The sequence below is a fragment of the Schistocerca americana genome, chromosome 2 (genome assembly GCF_021461395.2).
Source record: "Schistocerca americana isolate TAMUIC-IGC-003095 chromosome 2, iqSchAmer2.1, whole genome shotgun sequence".
Lineage (NCBI taxonomy): Eukaryota > Metazoa > Arthropoda > Insecta > Orthoptera > Acrididae > Schistocerca > Schistocerca americana.
In genome coordinates, this window is record NC_060120.1 from 211,711,227 (window position 1) to 211,729,070 (window position 17,844).

At 40.4% G+C, this 17,844-nt stretch overlaps 2 protein-coding genes across 6 annotated transcripts in view; one reads left to right on the forward strand and one right to left on the reverse strand.

Moving 5' to 3' along the window:
* Window positions 1-3,475: 3,475 nt before the first annotated feature.
* Window positions 3,476-8,538, reverse strand: LOC124595024. Its single transcript, XM_047133580.1, has 2 exons — window positions 8,141-8,538; window positions 3,476-3,994 (listed from the first exon to the last, which is right to left on the reverse strand). Exons 1-2 carry the CDS (start codon window positions 8,515-8,517, stop codon window positions 3,853-3,855), a joined length of 519 nt encoding a protein of 172 aa, XP_046989536.1. The 5' UTR covers window positions 8,518-8,538; the 3' UTR covers window positions 3,476-3,852.
* A 366-nt stretch (window positions 8,539-8,904) lies between these two features.
* The window catches only part of LOC124595023 (Fanconi anemia group A protein-like), a 230,631-nt gene continuing 221,691 nt past the window's right edge, over window positions 8,905-17,844 (forward strand). Inside the window, exons 1-2 of one of the 5 annotated variants that reach the window (XM_047133578.1) lie at window positions 8,905-8,959; window positions 10,664-10,727. In XM_047133578.1, coding sequence (XP_046989534.1) covers window positions 10,703-10,727 — 25 coding nt within the window. In that variant the 5' untranslated portion in view covers window positions 8,905-8,959; window positions 10,664-10,702. Of the gene's footprint in view, window positions 9,115-10,663; window positions 10,728-17,844 lie in introns of all 5 variants that reach the window. The other 4 variants (XM_047133575.1, XM_047133577.1, XM_047133579.1 and 1 more) reach the window with 4 other exon arrangements.

The window sequence follows — 17,844 nt, forward strand, 5'->3', positions numbered from 1 at the left end:
GATGCAACACAGCAAGTGAATAACTTCAGTTACTTGGTAAGTGTAATAATGGATAATATGTATCGCTCAACAGAAATTAGGAAAAGAATTTCAATGGCAAAAGTAGGATTCAAGAGGAAACAGAAATTACTTTGCAGGCCACTGAACAAAGATCCGAGGAAAAGACTTGCCGAGTGTTACATCTGGAGCATTGCACTGTATGGTGCGGAGACCTGGACATTGAGGAAGGTAGATGAAAGAAAATTGGAGGCACTAGAGATGTGGATATGGAGAAAACTGGCTCTAATGGCTCTTGAGCTGTATGGGACTTAACATCTGGGGTCATCATTCCCCTAGAACTTAGAACTACGTAAACCTAACTAACCTAAGGACATCACACACATCCATGCCCAAGGCAGGATTCGAACCTGCGGCTGTAGCAGTTGTGCGGTTCTGGACTGAAGTGCCTAGAACCGCTCGGCCACTGTGGCCGGCAGAAAAATGGAAAAAATGAAATGGAAAGACAGAGTAAGGAATGAAGAAGTATTAAGAAGAGTTGGAGAAGAAAGAAACATGCTGAAAATCATTAGAAAGAGAAAACGGAACTGGATTGGACATTGTTTGAGGAGGGACTGTTTATTGAAGGAAAGAGTAAAAGGAATAGTGGAGGGAAAAAATGGGAAGACGAAAAAGAAGATATCAAATGCTGGACAATATCCAAGGAGACAAATATTCAGAAATGAAAAGACTGGCTATGGACAGACAAAAATGGAAGAGGCTTAACCCATGACAAGACCTGCCATAAGGCAGAATACCTACTACTACTACTACTACTACTACTACTACTACTTTTAGTATGTGTACAAGCTTGTTTCATACATATGTGGCTAGACAAGAGCAAATTTGACAGGAAAGTTTGTTCTTTTAAGAGGGACTTAATAACTTTGAAAAAGTTCCATTGTCCATTAAGTATTAAAATGTTTCATTGTCCATTCGAAAAAAGTTGATGTAGTCATCGAATTCTGAGAGTCATAATTCCTTTAGCATATTTTCATGGGTAAATCTCGCATTTTAACCCATTCTGTGGACCAGAGTCTTGTTTTCTTCTTCTTCTTCAAACAATGTGCCACATCAGTGCCAGGACTGCTGTGTCTGTATTTGTGGCCGTACTCACTATGCTCAAACTGCCCATGAACACGAATAACGTCTGCTTTGAGCTGAGGTTAAACTGACAAAGATTGTTTGAATGTGCACGCGTTTGCTTGGAAAATCCGTGGCTAGGTAAGAACGATTTTGTCAAACACCTTTGATCGTTTACAGGGACCTTAAGATGGCAGATGTCGGCTTCAAGTTAGGCCGTTATTACACTATCAAATTTCTTTGTCCAATATCTTTGTCAAAGAAATTTGATGGTGTAATAGGCAACTTTGTCAAATGTCATCAAATATTTGATCAAACCTAGGACCTCACTGTAGATTAGATCAAAGAAGTCGCTTGTCTTCTGTTCACTGAAATGCGATATGTTCCCACGTGGAGCGCTAGCATTGCTGCAGCATTCTGTCATCTGTAGTGTGTTTGTAAACATGGCTGGAAAATACAATTGGTGTGTGGCGTCTACCACAAAATTAATAGAGATGTATGAAGCTGATGAGGCGCTTTACAATGTGAGGCACCCTGAATATAAAAATAGATTACGAAGATTGGAGAGCTACAAAAATATTATTAGCCGTGACATACGGCCCGGGTGCATGGCTGAGGACATTAAAAAGAAAATTACTGGCCTCCGCACAAGTTACCCCTCTGGCCTAAGGCCAGTATTGTCAAAGATCTTTGACGTAGCACTAGAAGGGGTATTACACTGTCATCATATTCTTTGTCAAAGTTCAAGATGGCTGACAACTAGTAATTGTTATTAACTGCAGCAGTTGCTTGTACCACGACTGCACTGTGTGCACATGTGGTACAGAAGCAAGGGAAAAAAAGGAAATGTACTTGGGCGAAGACATGGGTTTCACAACGAAATGATAAAAGCATTCAATAATTTTATTTTTATTTATTTATTTATTGTTCTGTGGGACCAAATTACGGAGAAGTCTCCATGGTCATGGACCGAGTCAATACATGAAATTATAACACGATAGTAGAAACAGATAAAATGAAATACAAGAAATGTATTCAGGAGACAATTCGTAAGTTTAAATAAAGAAATTCAACAATGTAACACTGGAATTTGTTTAATCTTTCAGCTCTTCCAGGAGCTCCTCGACAGAATAGAAGGAGTGAGCCATGAGGAAACTCTTCAGTTTAGACTTAAAAGTGTTTGGGCTACTGCTAAGATTTTTGAGTTCTTGTGGTAGCTTATTGAAAATGGATGCAGCAGAATAGTGCACTCCTTTCTGCACAAGAGTCAAGGAAGTGCATTCCACATGCAGATTTGATTTCTGCCTAGTATTAACTGAGTGAAAGCTGCTAACTCTTGGGAATAAGCTAATAATGCTAACAACAAACGAAATTAAAGAAAATATATACTGTGAGGGCAATGTCAGAATTCCCAGACTATTGAATAGGGGTCAACAAGAGGTTCTCGAACTTACACCACATATAGCTCGAACAACCCGTTTTTGAGTCAAAAATACCCTTTTTGAATCAGAAGAATTACCCCCAAAAATAATACCATATGACATAAGCGTATGAAAATATGCGAAGTAGACTACTTTTCGTGTTGAACTGTCACTTATTTCAGATACTGTTCTAAAGGTAAATAAAGCAGCATTTAGTTTCTGAACAAGATCCTGAACATGGGCTTTCCACAACAGCTTACTATCTATCCAAACGCCTAGGAACTTGAACTGTGCCGTCTTGCTTATAATATGCCCATTTTGTCTGATCAAAATATCAGTTCTTGTTGAATTGTGAGTTAGAAACTGCAAAAACTGAGTCTTACTGTGATTTAGCATCAAATTATTTTCCACAAGCCATGAACTTATTTCATGAACTACACTATTTGATAATGTTTCAATATTACACACAAGACCCCGAGTACTTTAATCGGTCAGGAAACCGACCACTCCTAAAGGAAAAGTTACAGATATGGCTAAGTACTGGGCTAACATACATAGAACAATACTTGTTACGTGAGATTATAGTGGAGGAAGTCAAGTCATACATCAATTACTTATGAATGGATGAGCATACATTTCAGTATGTGCTCAGTGAAGTGATTCCTCATATCTCAAAGCACAATACTCGCTTAAGAACTGCTATATCTGCAGAAGACAGGCTCACTGTAACACTGCGATTCCTTGCTACAAGAGAAAAGTTACTCTAGCTTACAGTACAGCACCTGAATTCCACAGTGCTCATTAAGTAAAATAATACCTGAAACGCGTGTAGCAATTTATAAAGCACTAAAGGACCAATGACTGAAGGTAAATAAATGTTCAATACACTTTATATTTATTAAGAATAATTTTTATTTTATTTTATTAACACAGCATGTACCAATTGGTGTCCGAAACTACAAAATGAATAGAGATGTATGAAGCTGATTAGGTGTTTTACAACATGAGGCATCCTGAGTACAAAATTAGATTAAGAAGACTGGAGAGCTAAAAAAAACTTCTATACCAGCCTGCTGCAAGGCAACCTGGCTATATCCAGAGGCAGATGGTTGTGCTTGTTGAGTTGTCGCATGCAGCAAATCTCATCTGTCCATCAAATATCGCTGCAAACCATGTATTGTGCCCGTAGTAAATTCCTTACCACTCACATTATCCATCTCACGCAGTTCAGCTGTGATGTGGATGGCACAGGCACTGTAGCGGTCTTCTTGGACAGGTTGGGGCAGAGTCCTGGCCATATCAGCCACAGCCTTCAGTGTCCTGATGGCCTCCACAATGACGTCTGTTGCAACATCTGTTGTGCCCTTCCTTCTTCTTGTGGGAGGCCGCTCTTGATGCTGGAGCTGTGGCTCATTGCATGTGACAGAAGGTTCTTGTTGAGCCTGCATTTCATGCTATAAAATAAGAGATGAAAGCCATTAGTTACATACTTCCTTGCACATGCAAAAATCTTATTTACAGCTACCCACAAGCAGAGAAGAGTGGGAGCAAATTGCAGAGGATTTTGAGAAGAGGTGGAACTGTTATAACACTACAGGAGCAATGGACGGAAAGCATATTCATATTAAATACCCACAAGCTAGTGGATCTCACTTTTTCAATTACATATCCTTCAACAGTATCATTTTATTTGCCATGGTAGATGCTTCCTACAAATTTTTGTATGTTGATGTAGGGACTAATGGGCGTGTTGGTGATGCTGGAGTGTTTTCAAAAAGTAAACTATGGGAGTGTCTCATTGACCGATCTATTCTCAACATTCCTGAAGGCAGGAAGCTTGGGAACACAAAGATTACACCTCCAATGGTTGTACTGGCAGATGATGCTTTTCCTCTGAGTTACATTATGAAACCATACCCCTTAAAAGGCATCACAAAGGAAGAAAAGGTTTTCAATTACAGACTGTCACAAGGAAGAAGATTAGCGGAGAGCAGCTTTGGCATTCTTGCAAGTCGTTTCAGGATTTTTCTTACTACCATTAATCTGCCTCCAGAAAATGTTACCACAATTACACTGGCTGCCTGCACACTGCATAACTTGTTAACTGAGACAAGAAAACACTGGTACACTCGTCAGGAAACAGTGTCTGCCGTAGCAGGAGACTGCACTTATCTTGATACAAAAAGCACAGAGGACCTAGAGCGAATGGAACCAACAGTTTGCCAAGCTGCTTCTGGACGTCCAGTACTCGGGAGAGCAGTTAGATAATATAAGAATGTAGGCCTCTTCGGCTGGTGTCATAGTGATTAAAATTCTTCTGGGTATTATGACACGTCATTGCTAAAAACTAACAACAATAATAAACTAAAACCGATGTTTCGGCCGAATTGCAATGGCCTTCCTCAAGGCACGACTGGTTTTGCATGGAGATAGGTGCTTCTATTTATTACAGACACTGGTTTTGCATGGGGATAGGTGCTTCTATTTATTACAGACACTGGTTTTGCATGGGGATAGGTGCTTCTATTTATTACAGACACTGGTTTTGCATGGGGATAGGTGCTTCTATTTATTACAGACTATCGATGTCTGACGTCACTGTTGTAAAAGTTATAATTGGCCCTCTAATATGATTGGCTGGCCATGACGTAAAGGAAGATGGAAGGAAAGAGGCTATTTGTGGATGTCCATGTCGTCAATGATTGGTAGCTGTCCACCAATCAGCGTTTGGCTTCTGGTCGGCAAGTTTTCCTCCCGATGTGCGCGTAAGTGGACTGGCAGTTGCTCTACAGCTGTTTGTGCAGATACATCCGTGTCCCATGTAGCTTCTGCCCCGCGACATCTCACGGCCCATTGGACTGGGATGGCCGGCAGACAGGATGCCGGGAGTTTGTAGCCATCTTCTCTGTTGATGTTGTCAGTCCGCTTAATAATTTCGATCGCCTCCTGTATTTTGCGTTCTAGCATCAGCAATTCTTTCGCCAGTACTTGTGCTTCCAGGAATCTTATAGGTTGTGCACAGTCACAGTGCTGTTCCGCTATCGTCAATTTATTATGTTGTTGTAATCGTACATAGCGTTCGTGTTGTGCTACTCGTAAGCTGACAGGTCTCCCTGTTTCTCCTATGTAGGCAGCTCTGCTCTCACATCACAGTTCGTAAACATCTGCAGTGCTAAGATTGTTGACTATATCCTTGGTGGAACCTATCACTTCGTGGATCCTGTGGCTGCTTCGAAAAATCTGTTTGAAACTTTGTCAGTGGAGGACGTTGCCTAGCCATTCACTGACGCCTTTTACATATGGTAAGTGTACCAGTAGAAGCTTCTCTTCTTTGCCTTCTTGTCGTGTTCTACTCCCTTTGGTTTTAGCTACCTTTCTTATGATGTTGTCATCATAGCCATTGGCACAAAACATGTGTTGTAGCTCCTTCAATTCTTCTTTGATATTATTTTCATCGCTTATCCAGTAGGCTCAGGCAGTTAACGTATGCAGAACAGAATACTTTTGAGCTGGGTGCTGGTGGCTCTCTGTGTGCAGGTACCGATTAGAGTGCGTTGGTTTCCAGTACACTTTGTGTCCCAGTTTACCTTCGGCAGCTCTGTATACTTCCACATACAGAAAGGGCAAGGTACCATTGTTTTCAGTCTCATGTGTGAACTTTATATTTTTGTGCACACTATTTAAGTGCTGGAGGAAGTTTCCCAATTCTGCTTCACCGTGAGGCCAGATAACGAATGTGTCATCCACATGTAGTAGCCAACAACTGAGACGTAATGGAGCAGAAGCTAGGGCTGTTTGCTCTAAGGCTTCCATGAAGTTGTCTGCAGCTACAGAGGAGAGCGGGGAACCCATTGCCACTCCATCTACCTGTTAGTAATATTTTCCCCGCCAGGTGAAGTACATAGATGACAGCCATAAGCGCACCAGATCGCAGATATCTGGTGGAATCCGATCCTGTAGAACGCGCATAGTCTCCTCAATGGGTACGTTAGTGAAAAGAGACTTGATGGCAAAAGTGACCATAATGTCTGATGGCTTTATTCGCTGTTGTATGAAGCAGGAAGACTCTTTCACGTAGGAGTCTGTTTGTCCCACAAGACGGCAACTTAGGTGCCAGATGTTTCGCAACATAATACGTAGGTGAATCTATTCCGCTCACCATGGGCCTCAGCAGATAACCCTCCTTATGGAGCTTAGGTACTCCATAGATTCTAGGAGGAACAGGCACCTTGGTGATTAGTCTCTTGGCTGTGTCAGGATTAATTATCGAGACCTTTCTGAGGGCCTTCGTATTTGTGCCTATCCTCACCGTCGGGTCACTCCTTAGTACTCTGTAAATGGGATCGCTTAGCAGTTTGTTCATCTTCTTTTCATATTCAGAAGTGTCCATCAGAACTGTAGCATTTCCTTTGTCTGCATGTAGGACCACAATATCCTTGTTATTCCTGAGCTCCTTTATGGACTGTATTTCTTCATGTGTGATATTGGCTCTGGGTGGTTTTGCTGTTGGTAAAATTCTTACAGTTTCCTGCCTTATCTTTTCTCTTTCGACACGTGGTACTTGGTAGACTGACGCCGCCACAGACTGAATGACCGCTTCTGTGGGAATCTTTGTGGATGTAACTGCAAAGCTTAATCCTTTGGACAAAACTGACGTTGCTGCCTCACTGATGGTCTGTGTTGAGATGTTAACCACGGTACGAGTTGTATCCAGACTTAGCTGTGAGTGGTGTTTGTTTCCCATTAGCTCCTCAAATTTCTTTTTCTGTCAACTGCTGACCAAGGCCTCCTCCATGCAGGCCTGGTTGTGGGTTATTCGGTCGATGTTGTCCCAGTCCTTCATGTTTATGTCTGTCAGCTACGTTATCAGTGAACGACTGGGATAACATCGACGATTACAACAACATAATAAATCGGCGATAGCGGAACACCACCTTGACTGTGGACAACCTATCAGGTTCTAGGAAGCCCGAGTACTGGCGAAAGAATTGTGGATGCGAGAACACAAAATACGGGATGCGATCGAAATTATTAAGCAGCTTGACAACATCAACAGAGAAGATGGCTACAAACTCCCGGCGTCCTGGCTGCCGGCCATCCCAGTCCAACGGGCCATGAGATGTCGCGGGGTAGAATTTACATGGGACACATCTGCAAAAACAGCTGTAGAGCAACTGTCAGTCCACTTCCGTGCACACCAGGAGGAAAACTTGCCGACCAGAAGACGAACGCTTGATGAAATGGACATCACGAATAGCCTCTTTCCTCCCATCTTCACTTACGTCATGACTAGCCACTCCTATTTGAGGACCAATTATAAGTTTTACAACAGTGACATCAAACACAGATAGTCTGTAATAAATACAAGCACCTGTCCCAATGCAAAACCAGTCATTCCCTGAGGAAAGACATTGCACTTCGGCCTAAACGTCGGTTTTAGTTTATTATTATTTTTAGTTTTTAGCAATGATGCAGCATAATACCCAGAAGAATTTTAATCACTTAAGAGAATACTTTAAGACATTTTACAATGGCGCTGAGAAAGTGCCCTGGTGAGATAATCACATTTAGTTACGTAAAATGTAAACAAATGTACATACCTCAAACATTTCTTCGAATGTTGGTGTACCTCGTTTACTTCCACTTTCTGTGCTCTCGATATTAGACACTCTCGTCCTCCTCTGTGGCCTGGTTGAGGAACTTTAGCCTTGCGATAATAAAAAGGAAGAGATATGCCGATACGAACTTTTGCTTTCTCGTGGGAGTAACTTGTGCGGAGGCCATTAATTTTCTTTTTAACGTCGTCAGCCGAGCACCCAGGCCGTATGTCACAGCTAATAATATTTTTGTAGCTCTCCAATCTTCGTAATCTATTTTTATATTCAGGGTGCCTCACATTGTAAAGCGCCTCATCAGCTTCATACATCTCTATTAATTTTGTGGTAGACGCCACACACCAATTGTATTTTCGGACCATGTTTAATACAAACACACTACAGACGACAGAACGCTGCAGCGATGCTAGCGCTCCACGTGGGGACATATCGCATTTCAGTGAACAGAAGACAAGCAGTTTCTTTGATCAAATATACAGCGAGGCCCTAGATTTGATCAAATATTGGACGACATTTGACAAAGTCCCTATTACACTATCAAAAATCTTTGACAAAGATATTGGACAAAGAAATTTGATAGTGTAATACCGGCCTTAGTGACGTAATTGTGACTCCCTTCTTATTACCTCCACAGTCTAATATATTAGACTGTGTTACCTCCATGGTTTAAAATCACGTAATACCATAGCAATAGGCTGTGGTAATACATTGTCTTCATACATGGATGTCTTTGCACGAGGCCTGCCTCATTTATGTTAATCTTTGGGATCTTGTAATGTGGCGCTGTGATTTGAAGTATGGATTGTACGCGCGAAACTCAATTTTATCTGTTGTAGTTATGTTAGAATTTTGTGTATGTCATTGTTATATATTGCGCTTATTATCAAAAACATCACCTAATATTTTGGGAACCTGTTATGTTACTCTTTTTTGAGAAGTGTACTGTAATTTTTAACTTTGTAAGTGTGATTAAAGGTTAGCAATATAATTTGTCAACTTGGTTATGTTTGTTTTAGCCCTATTTTCCTGTGTACACCAGTCATTGTGTGATTGTGTAACGGGAATGGCAACACTTACAAAAAATAATAGCTACAAAATCAGTAATAACCATATTGCAGCACTGTTGGGGATGAATGTTTTATTCCCTTTCAAGTTCGTAATTAAAAAATTAGAACACGAGTTTCTGCTCATAACAGTATCGAAGGTAATTCGGTAGTGATGCACGAGTTGATATTTGGACAATTACCACCTTTTTCATGCCATTAGGATTTATTCGTAGACCGAAAACAGAACCCGGCCTAGCATCGCTTGTACTTCTTTTTATAAAAACAATGTGTTTCTACCAAACATCATTCGGTGGTTATCAGACCATCCGTTTTAAGCGTGGTTGTCTTCGTATGGCACGTAAGAATTATTTAATTAGAGTTTAGAAAGAATCCGGATGTACGATTGCACAAAATTTGTCTTGTAGTCTTTTCTTTAATGATGACACTTCGGCACAGAACAAATTTGAATGTGACCACAAAGTATTCAATGAATTCTGATAAATCTCGGACAACAGCACCATACAGATAGAACCAAATAGTGACGAGCAAAACTGTGCCAATTTTCACTGCTTAATTACTAAATATTCATTGTGATGTGAAGTCGTTAACTGCAGACTTGCGCCAGAGAATGCTTTGGCAGTTTTTTAACCAAGCATGAAGTAGCGTGTTGTCTACATAAAGATCTAGACAACAGAAAGTAAGATGCATGCAAGAAACACTGTCTACATCAACAGTCACTTGTCAAGTAGTCTGACAAATTTTAGTTATGTATCACTGTACGTGCGAGGGATAAGGATGCCAAGATGGCCAACTGGTGTAGATTTGACTTTGATCTAGAATGTCTTATGTGTAGTACTTATAAATAAAAGTCTCACTGCCAGTTCCACTCTGGTGATAATCTCAGCAACTGGTGGCACACAGTTATCTGTCTGACCATTGTCTGGGGCAACATTACATAATATTTTACAGAAAGAAACTCGTAAGAGGTATGGCAAATACGGACAACACAAATTAGAGGCTAACAAGAATCAGAAATTGAAACCAATCAAATACACTCAAAATGCTTGATTAATTACAGTTGTGTTCATAGTCCTTGCGATTATAAAATGGAACTATGCAACTGGTTGTTACATTTCATAGTTTACACTTCAAAAGATTTCTGTGAGGTGCACAATAGTTACTATAGTTTTAAGATTATAATTGTGATTGTCTGCCCATTATTATTATTACTACTATTATTACTGAATTTAACAGAAAATTATTATAACCAATTTAAATATCGCAGTTTGAAATCAACATCAAAATTTTCCAAATTTTTTAACAAAATAACTGTGATATGAGACAATTTGATCACTGGGCATAATACAGCATGTTGCAAACATGCTTTTGATTAATTGCCTTATTAATTTTATTTTCCTTGCAATTGAAATTCGCTTGTTACTTTTAGCCTCTTGTTTTACAGGTATATTTTGTCCATGTATATCAAAACTGTATCTCCATCATGGATAAGTTGATGGACCTATTTGGTGAGTCAGATAAATACATACACCTTTTACAATACTTACAACAATTTTTGTATTGTGATTGATACCATTTGAGTATTTTTAATACCACTTAAGTATTTTTATCAGTGATTGTGTAATAAACCTTTTATATTGGTTGAAACTGCGAAACACTGATTATGAAAATGAACTCCTCCTTAACTAGCCAAAGATTTTCTGGACTAATGTCCCTGTGAGAGAAAGAGATGTCTTTAGTATGGATAGGGACAGTGATTGCTGTGCTTGGATGCAAGCTGTGTTGGTGACCGTTCGCTCACAGCTCCAAGTGGTACTAGCCTGTGCTACACAGCTTGAAGCCTGTGAGCATCGCTGAGGGGGAGCAGATGTGAAGGTCATTTCAAGGTGTGGCAGGCAGCAAAAAACTTCCCAGGAGGCTGATCTAAAGGTATCCCTGGTTTGCCTAACAAACGGGTTTCAGGCACTGTCTGTGGCTGACAAAGATCCTGAGCCGGATGCAGTCACCTGTACTGTTTCAGAGGAAGCTGCTCAGGCCGAAAGATCCAGGCATTCACAAAGGATTGCTGGTAGTGGGACCTCCAGTGTTATGCACATAATTGGACCCTTTAGCGATATAGCTGCTATCACTCCCCAATGAAATGTTATAGGCCCTGTGCTGTTCCTAATATGTATAAATAATTTAGGAGACAATTTAAAATTGTCAATAGATCAAGATCAATTACAAAGTCATTTAGACAAGATATGTGTATGATTCAAAGAGTGGCAATTGACACTAAATAATGAAAAGTGCTAGGTCATCCATATGAGTATGACGATAAAAGGAATCCATTAAATTTTAGTTACACGATAAATCACACTAATCTAAAGGCCATCAGTTCAACTAAATACCTAATGATTATGATTAAGAGCAATTTAAATTGGAATGGTCACATAGATAGTGTTGTGGGTAAACCAAACCAAAGACTATGTTTTATTGGGAGAACATTTAGAAGAGGCAACAGGTATGTTGAAGAAACTGTCTACACTATGCTTGTCCATCTGCTCTGGGGATAATTCTTGCATGGTATGTGATCCTTAACACACAGGTTTTAGGTGGATGACATACAAAAATTTCAAAGAAAGTTATTATCGGGAAACGGGAAAGTACATCACGGATATGACACCCTAGTTGGGGTGGCAACAATTCAAACAAAGTCTTTTTCGGAGCAGTGAGATCTCTTCATGAAATTTCAATCACAAACTTTCTCCTCTCACTGCAAAAACATTTTGTTGACACCCATCTACATAGGGCGAGTAGATCATCATAATAAAATAAGAGAAATCAGAGCTTGCACAGAAAGATTTAAGTATTCATTTTTCCTGCGCATTGTTTTTGAGAGTCTAAGAGCAAAAAAACAGTCTGGAGGTGGTTTCAGGAACACACTGCCAGGCACTGAAGGGTATTGCAAAGCTCCCATGTAGATGTAGCAGGTCCATTCTGAGAAGTCTGCTGACTGAATTTTTGTCCCAATATGAAACACAATTTTGATCTTTCAGGGATTACGTTTTGATACAGCAGAGAGATAGAGATTTTACATTTTTGCTATCGCTACTGCACATGATCTTAATCAAAGGTAGTAACTTATTTTTCTTTCTTTTTTAATAAACACTTTATTGATGCTTCATTTTGTTTACAAAATAGTTTTCAATCAACAATTTTAATTCCAGATAAAAACTGTTCAAAGTACATCATCTTCACTGTCATCATCATCACTATTGTGTGGTTCCAGTTTATCAGATACTGTTCATGAGCCTCTTCCACTTTCTTCTGTCCTTGTGCAGTCTGTCATGGAGTATGTCATCCATTGTCCTTCCTCTGGCAGTGAGGTCTTCCTTGTTCATGTCCAGCCAATGGGTTCTGGGTCTTTCCTTTGAAGTATTTTCCTTTCACCTCTCTTTCAAAACTGATTCGGGCTGTTCTTGTAGTCCCCAACCACCTTAGGTGCCCATAGTACTGTAGTCTGGCTGTGCTGATTCTGTCTATAAGAGATGTCTTCATTCCAGCTTTCTTCCTCGCCTCCTCATTCCTTAACTTACCTTAAACTTCTGGAAATTGGATCTGAGGAGTTTCATTTCTGACTGATGGAGCCTCAATGACTGTCTCTTTTTGATGATGCAGGCTTCAATACCGTGGGTCAATATTGGTACGAAGTAGCTACTGAACATCACTAATTTCGCTTTTTCTGGAATCTTGTCATCTAATAAAAAGGTTCTCATTTGCCAGTAGAATTCAGCACTCTTTTGCACTCCTGTTTAATCAAATTATTCCTGGAGATTATACTTCCAATGCGTGGAAAATTGTCTGCTCACTCCAGCTGGTGGTCACCTAGTTTCATACTTGCAGAGCGGCCATCTCTGCTGACTACCATGACCACTGTCTTGGTCTTACTGATGTGGAGGTTGTACTTCTGGAACTTGGATTTCCATATGTTTAATTTCATCTGAACTTCCTCTTCCGTTTCAACTCAGATTATGATGTCATCTTTATTAAATCATCCATAACAGTGGTGAAAATTAGTGGGGACAGTGCACTGCCTTGCTGGACTCCGTCTTGGTATGGAACCATGATGATTGTCCCTCTCCAATTTGCACATAGCCAGTACAGTCCTGGAATGCCATCTGGATTTTCCTTACCAGTTCTTCATAGTAAAATGAAACAGAAAGTAATTTAAAGGTAATAAATCAGGAAGACACATATTACAAGTAGGAAAATAAACTCAAAAGTTTTCCTCATGAGGAAAAGTAATAATTGTCTTCCCTCATAAGCAGCTAGTTGTTTCAAAGCTATTGGAAGTTCTTCATATACGAATAAAAGGAAAATTTTTGGAGAATGAAAAATAAATAAATTAAAGCAATAAAAGTAAGGAAATTTTTACTTTCTTTTGAAAGTCTGTATCATGAATAGCATCTACCACATTGCTAAAACGTTACACTGATTATACACATTGTTCATGCTTTTGGACTGCAAGTTTTTGTACTACAGTGATTCATACAAAACATCACCCTATTCCTTCCTTGAAAAATACTATTTGTAACATGTCACCAAATTCTTTCCTGTGTTTTTTTGTTGAATTGTTTATAGAAATGTCACAATGTAGAATTTGTAATCTTCCACAATGTCCGAATTACGTTTTTGTTCGGTCATTTCCTATCACTCATTGCAGTATTGTAGTCAAGTGGACTTTCATTGCACATGTAGTAATTTTGTAATCACAGTTTAACAAAAGTATATCACAATTTACTTATTTCATCTGTTCTTCACACCAACACCATGAAATCTTCTTTAAATTCTGGAGGTAAGGAGATACCATTGGTTACTTCATTTATTACATCAGAAAACTTATTGCTGACGATATTTCAAAACCTTTTGCAAAATTCAACTGGTAGTCCATCTGGCCTTGTTGTCTTGTTCAATGTGGAGGTTTTAATGACATCCAGAAGGTTCGCAGTGGAATATGTTGTCATTATCTCTCTGTTGTTTTTCTGTGGTTACAGTGTCAGTACCTTTGAGACATATTTCTGCAAATTGCTCATTGTATTCAACTGTAATATATAAGTCCTTAAAAACTGGATAATGTCTTTAATTCTTTCTTTCTGTTCCAGAAGAATTTCCTTGTTTGCAGTTCACAGTTTATTCGTAAATGTCTTCCTTCTGTTCTTCGTTTGCCATATGAAATAATACAAGGAGGCAGTTTTTTCTTCTACATTTGTTTTGTGACCCGGATTTTATCTTCAAACTGTTGATGAATTTTCTCTTTAACTTCATTAAAATTTCTTTCATTTCCTTTATTTGTCTAAAGTGCTGACTAGACAAAACGGGCTGAACATAGAGTTCTCTCAAATAAAGGTAATAAAATTCTGTGATGTTCTTCATAAGTCTGGCTTTTTATTTTCCATATTTAATCATTGTCATCCACAGTTTCTGTTTTGAGAGTGTAGTCCACCATTCGATGTTGGGCCGTATATTGTTCTTGATCCAAGACACTTGTTCCAAATCATTCCTATGGATTCATCTAAAACCCTGTTGTCAAGGACACTTACATTCAATTTCCAGTGTCCTCGCTTGGGCACAGAAGGTTTTTTGCTTGGCTACGTTGATGCTACAACATACTCCACAGTGGTTGAAAAACTGGTTGGATTTGTGTCTATTGAAGACACTTACTGTGTAAGGCATTCTGATACACAAAAAATCAATTCTGCTTGCTGCAAGACTTGTCATGTATCTAAATTTAACTGTTGTAGTGTACAGCACTTCCCAAGTATCTTTTAGATTTATGTTCCTTACAAAGTCACACAATTCTTGCAAAAAATTAAAGTTAGGATTTGCTCTTTTGCTTGTAGTACGCAGTTCCACTACTCTGCAATCAAAAGATTTTCCAGGTTGTCTTTTAAGAGATGGATTGTAAAACAGAGAGATTCTCTACAGGTATACCGTCTTTCACTGAAACTGCAGTCCCACACTCATTTTCAAAAACTGCATATAAAATTTCATTAAAACCTGGAAAAATTAAATCTGTGTATGATTACTTGCTGCAGTAGGCTACATAGGTATCAGCATTGTAGAAGTCTTTCAAGGTACCTAATTTTAGAAAACTCCAAAACCTGTTGTTATTTGTAGTCATTATGTTATACAATTGTGTTGTTCTTTGTAACAGCCTCTCCAGCTAATGTGAAAAAGAAAACTGTTAGACATGAACACTGATTTAACATTAAGTCTTCTTTATATAATAATTTTGACACAGATTTTCCATTGCAGTTTATTACAGTGAATCTGAGTGCAGTACAAGGGGTCACTCACCATCATTTCCATTCTCAATCATTATTTGAAGTGTGTCATCAGCCGTTGTCACATAATGTTCCATTTCTTACATTTCAGTTGCCCAGTCCATTTTATCTGAAGTGTTCTTTTTTTGCTTTTCTCCATATAATCTTCTTCGCAGCCCATCATTGTTAACTGTTCCCCCCCCAGGGTGCTTGCCATTCTTTGGTGGGTTCATGCTTGGCTACCACAGGGCCCCAGCCTGTGCAGCATCTTTTCCCTTCCGTGGTGCATGTCTATCCTCTTGCTATTCTTTTTCCCCTCCCTTGAGGATCATGTCTGATGTGTTATTGGGGATGTTCTGCATTGTCCCTCGTTGACATAAGAACACTCTTCACCACTGTTTTTCGTGCCGTATTCCTTTCTTTGTTTCCCTTCTCCTATCCTTCCTCTGCTTCAGCATTTGAGGTTCCCCTTTTTCTTCTTCCTTCCCGTGTGCTCCTGAAGACCGGCCCATGTGTCTGACACGTAACAGATGATTGGGTAACGCGTAATTCTCAGCCCCCGGGTCGAGAGTTAGGAATCACATGTACTGCCTGGTACAAGCCAGGCGCGGGGAGGGGTGATTGCCAGAGCTGCTACCTTCCCAAACTGCTGATTGGTTCCTCTGCCAGGTGTTCAGGAGTTGTGAACAATCACCTAAGGCAGTGCGCCCCCTTATGCATGGGGCTCCCAGTTGGAAGGAGCGTGTCATCAGAGACACTGGCAATCATGGGGGCACAATGAGCCAATCATCTTCACAATCAACGTCTATGAAAGAAAACAGAATGAGGCTAGCGATTCAAAGACCCTTCCAACTGCACCATAGTTTCACATGATTTCACGTACAGAAGACGGTCAGTCCTTTGCAACGGTAAATCCGTTTATTATTCAGAAAGGCGTTGATGCAGTTGCCGGCCCTGTCAAATCCTACTCCCATTTATGTAATGGCACTTTGCTTTTGGAGACTACTTCTGATTCTCAAGCACAACATCTGCTTGCGGCCACGCTTCTCCAAGGCTATCCTGTTCATGTCAAGGCCTGTAGAACTTTGAATTCTTCCCATGGTGTTATTTATGCTAGACTGCTCTATGGTCTGACTGAGGCCAAAATCTAATCATACCTCTCTGATCAGGGTGTCATTGCTGCCCATCAGGTGATGAAAAAGGTAGATTCCTCCTTAGTGCCCACACACACTCTTTCTCTCACCTTTGACAGAGTGGTGCTTCCATCCAAGACCAAAATAGGCTATGAAATTATCACAGTCCGACCATACATTCTGAATCTGATGCACTGCTACCAGTGTCATCCTTTCAACCACACTAGAACGTCTTGTTGACACCCAGCCAAATGTGTAACCTGTGGTAGGGATGTGCATTAGGGTGATTGTCCGCCTCCTTCTCCCCGCTGTATCAGCTGCATTGGTGGCCACGCCACCTCCCTTCAAGATTATCCAATGTATCTGGATGAGCGGGCTGTCCAGGAGATCCGAGTAAAGGAAAAAATGCCTCACCCAATCGCTCGCAAGTTATTGGCTAATCGCAAACCCTGTGTTCTATTGTCTGGCACTAATAGTTCTGTTCTTGCTACATCTCGCACCATGAAACACATGGCAACACAGACATGTGACCTCAAATTCAGCTCTTAGGTTGTGAAATCGCCCTGTGTCACGGTAGCATCGCTGGGCCCCTCGTCCAGCTGTGCAACAAGCCATTAAACTCTCACCTCAAGGTTTGAAGCCACCAGCTACACAACAGTAGGCCAGAAAGGCCAGAAGGAGTACTCCCATGAAGATTTCGAACATCCCTCTAGCCAGCCAACGCCTGAGTCTTCCTCTGCTAACTGGGCTTGAAGAAGTCCAACAATGGCAAATGGTCTACTCCTTCACCGACTCGAAGATCCTCTTGATGGTGTCGCCACGTGATACCCTCACCCAGCCGGGCCTCCGTGTCATTGGTGCACACCACCAATCATTTTTCTGCGTTGGACTCCACAGACTGACAGCACAAGAAAGCCAATGCTTCTGTGGACCTCATGGAGCAGCATCCTCCTGTCTCTGTGTCGTGTAGCAGCAAGTCTTCGCAGGCTGGCACTCAGCAACCACTGAGGTGACACTCCTTCATTTTTTCCTCATCATGACTCTCCTCCAATTGAATGTTTGCAGCCTTCAATCCCACAAAAAAGATTTACAGCTGCTTTTAGAATTGCAGTGTCCCCTTGTATTCTGCCTTCAGGGAACAAAATTGTGTCCTCACAACCACTTTGAGCTCTCGCATTTCTTCCTGG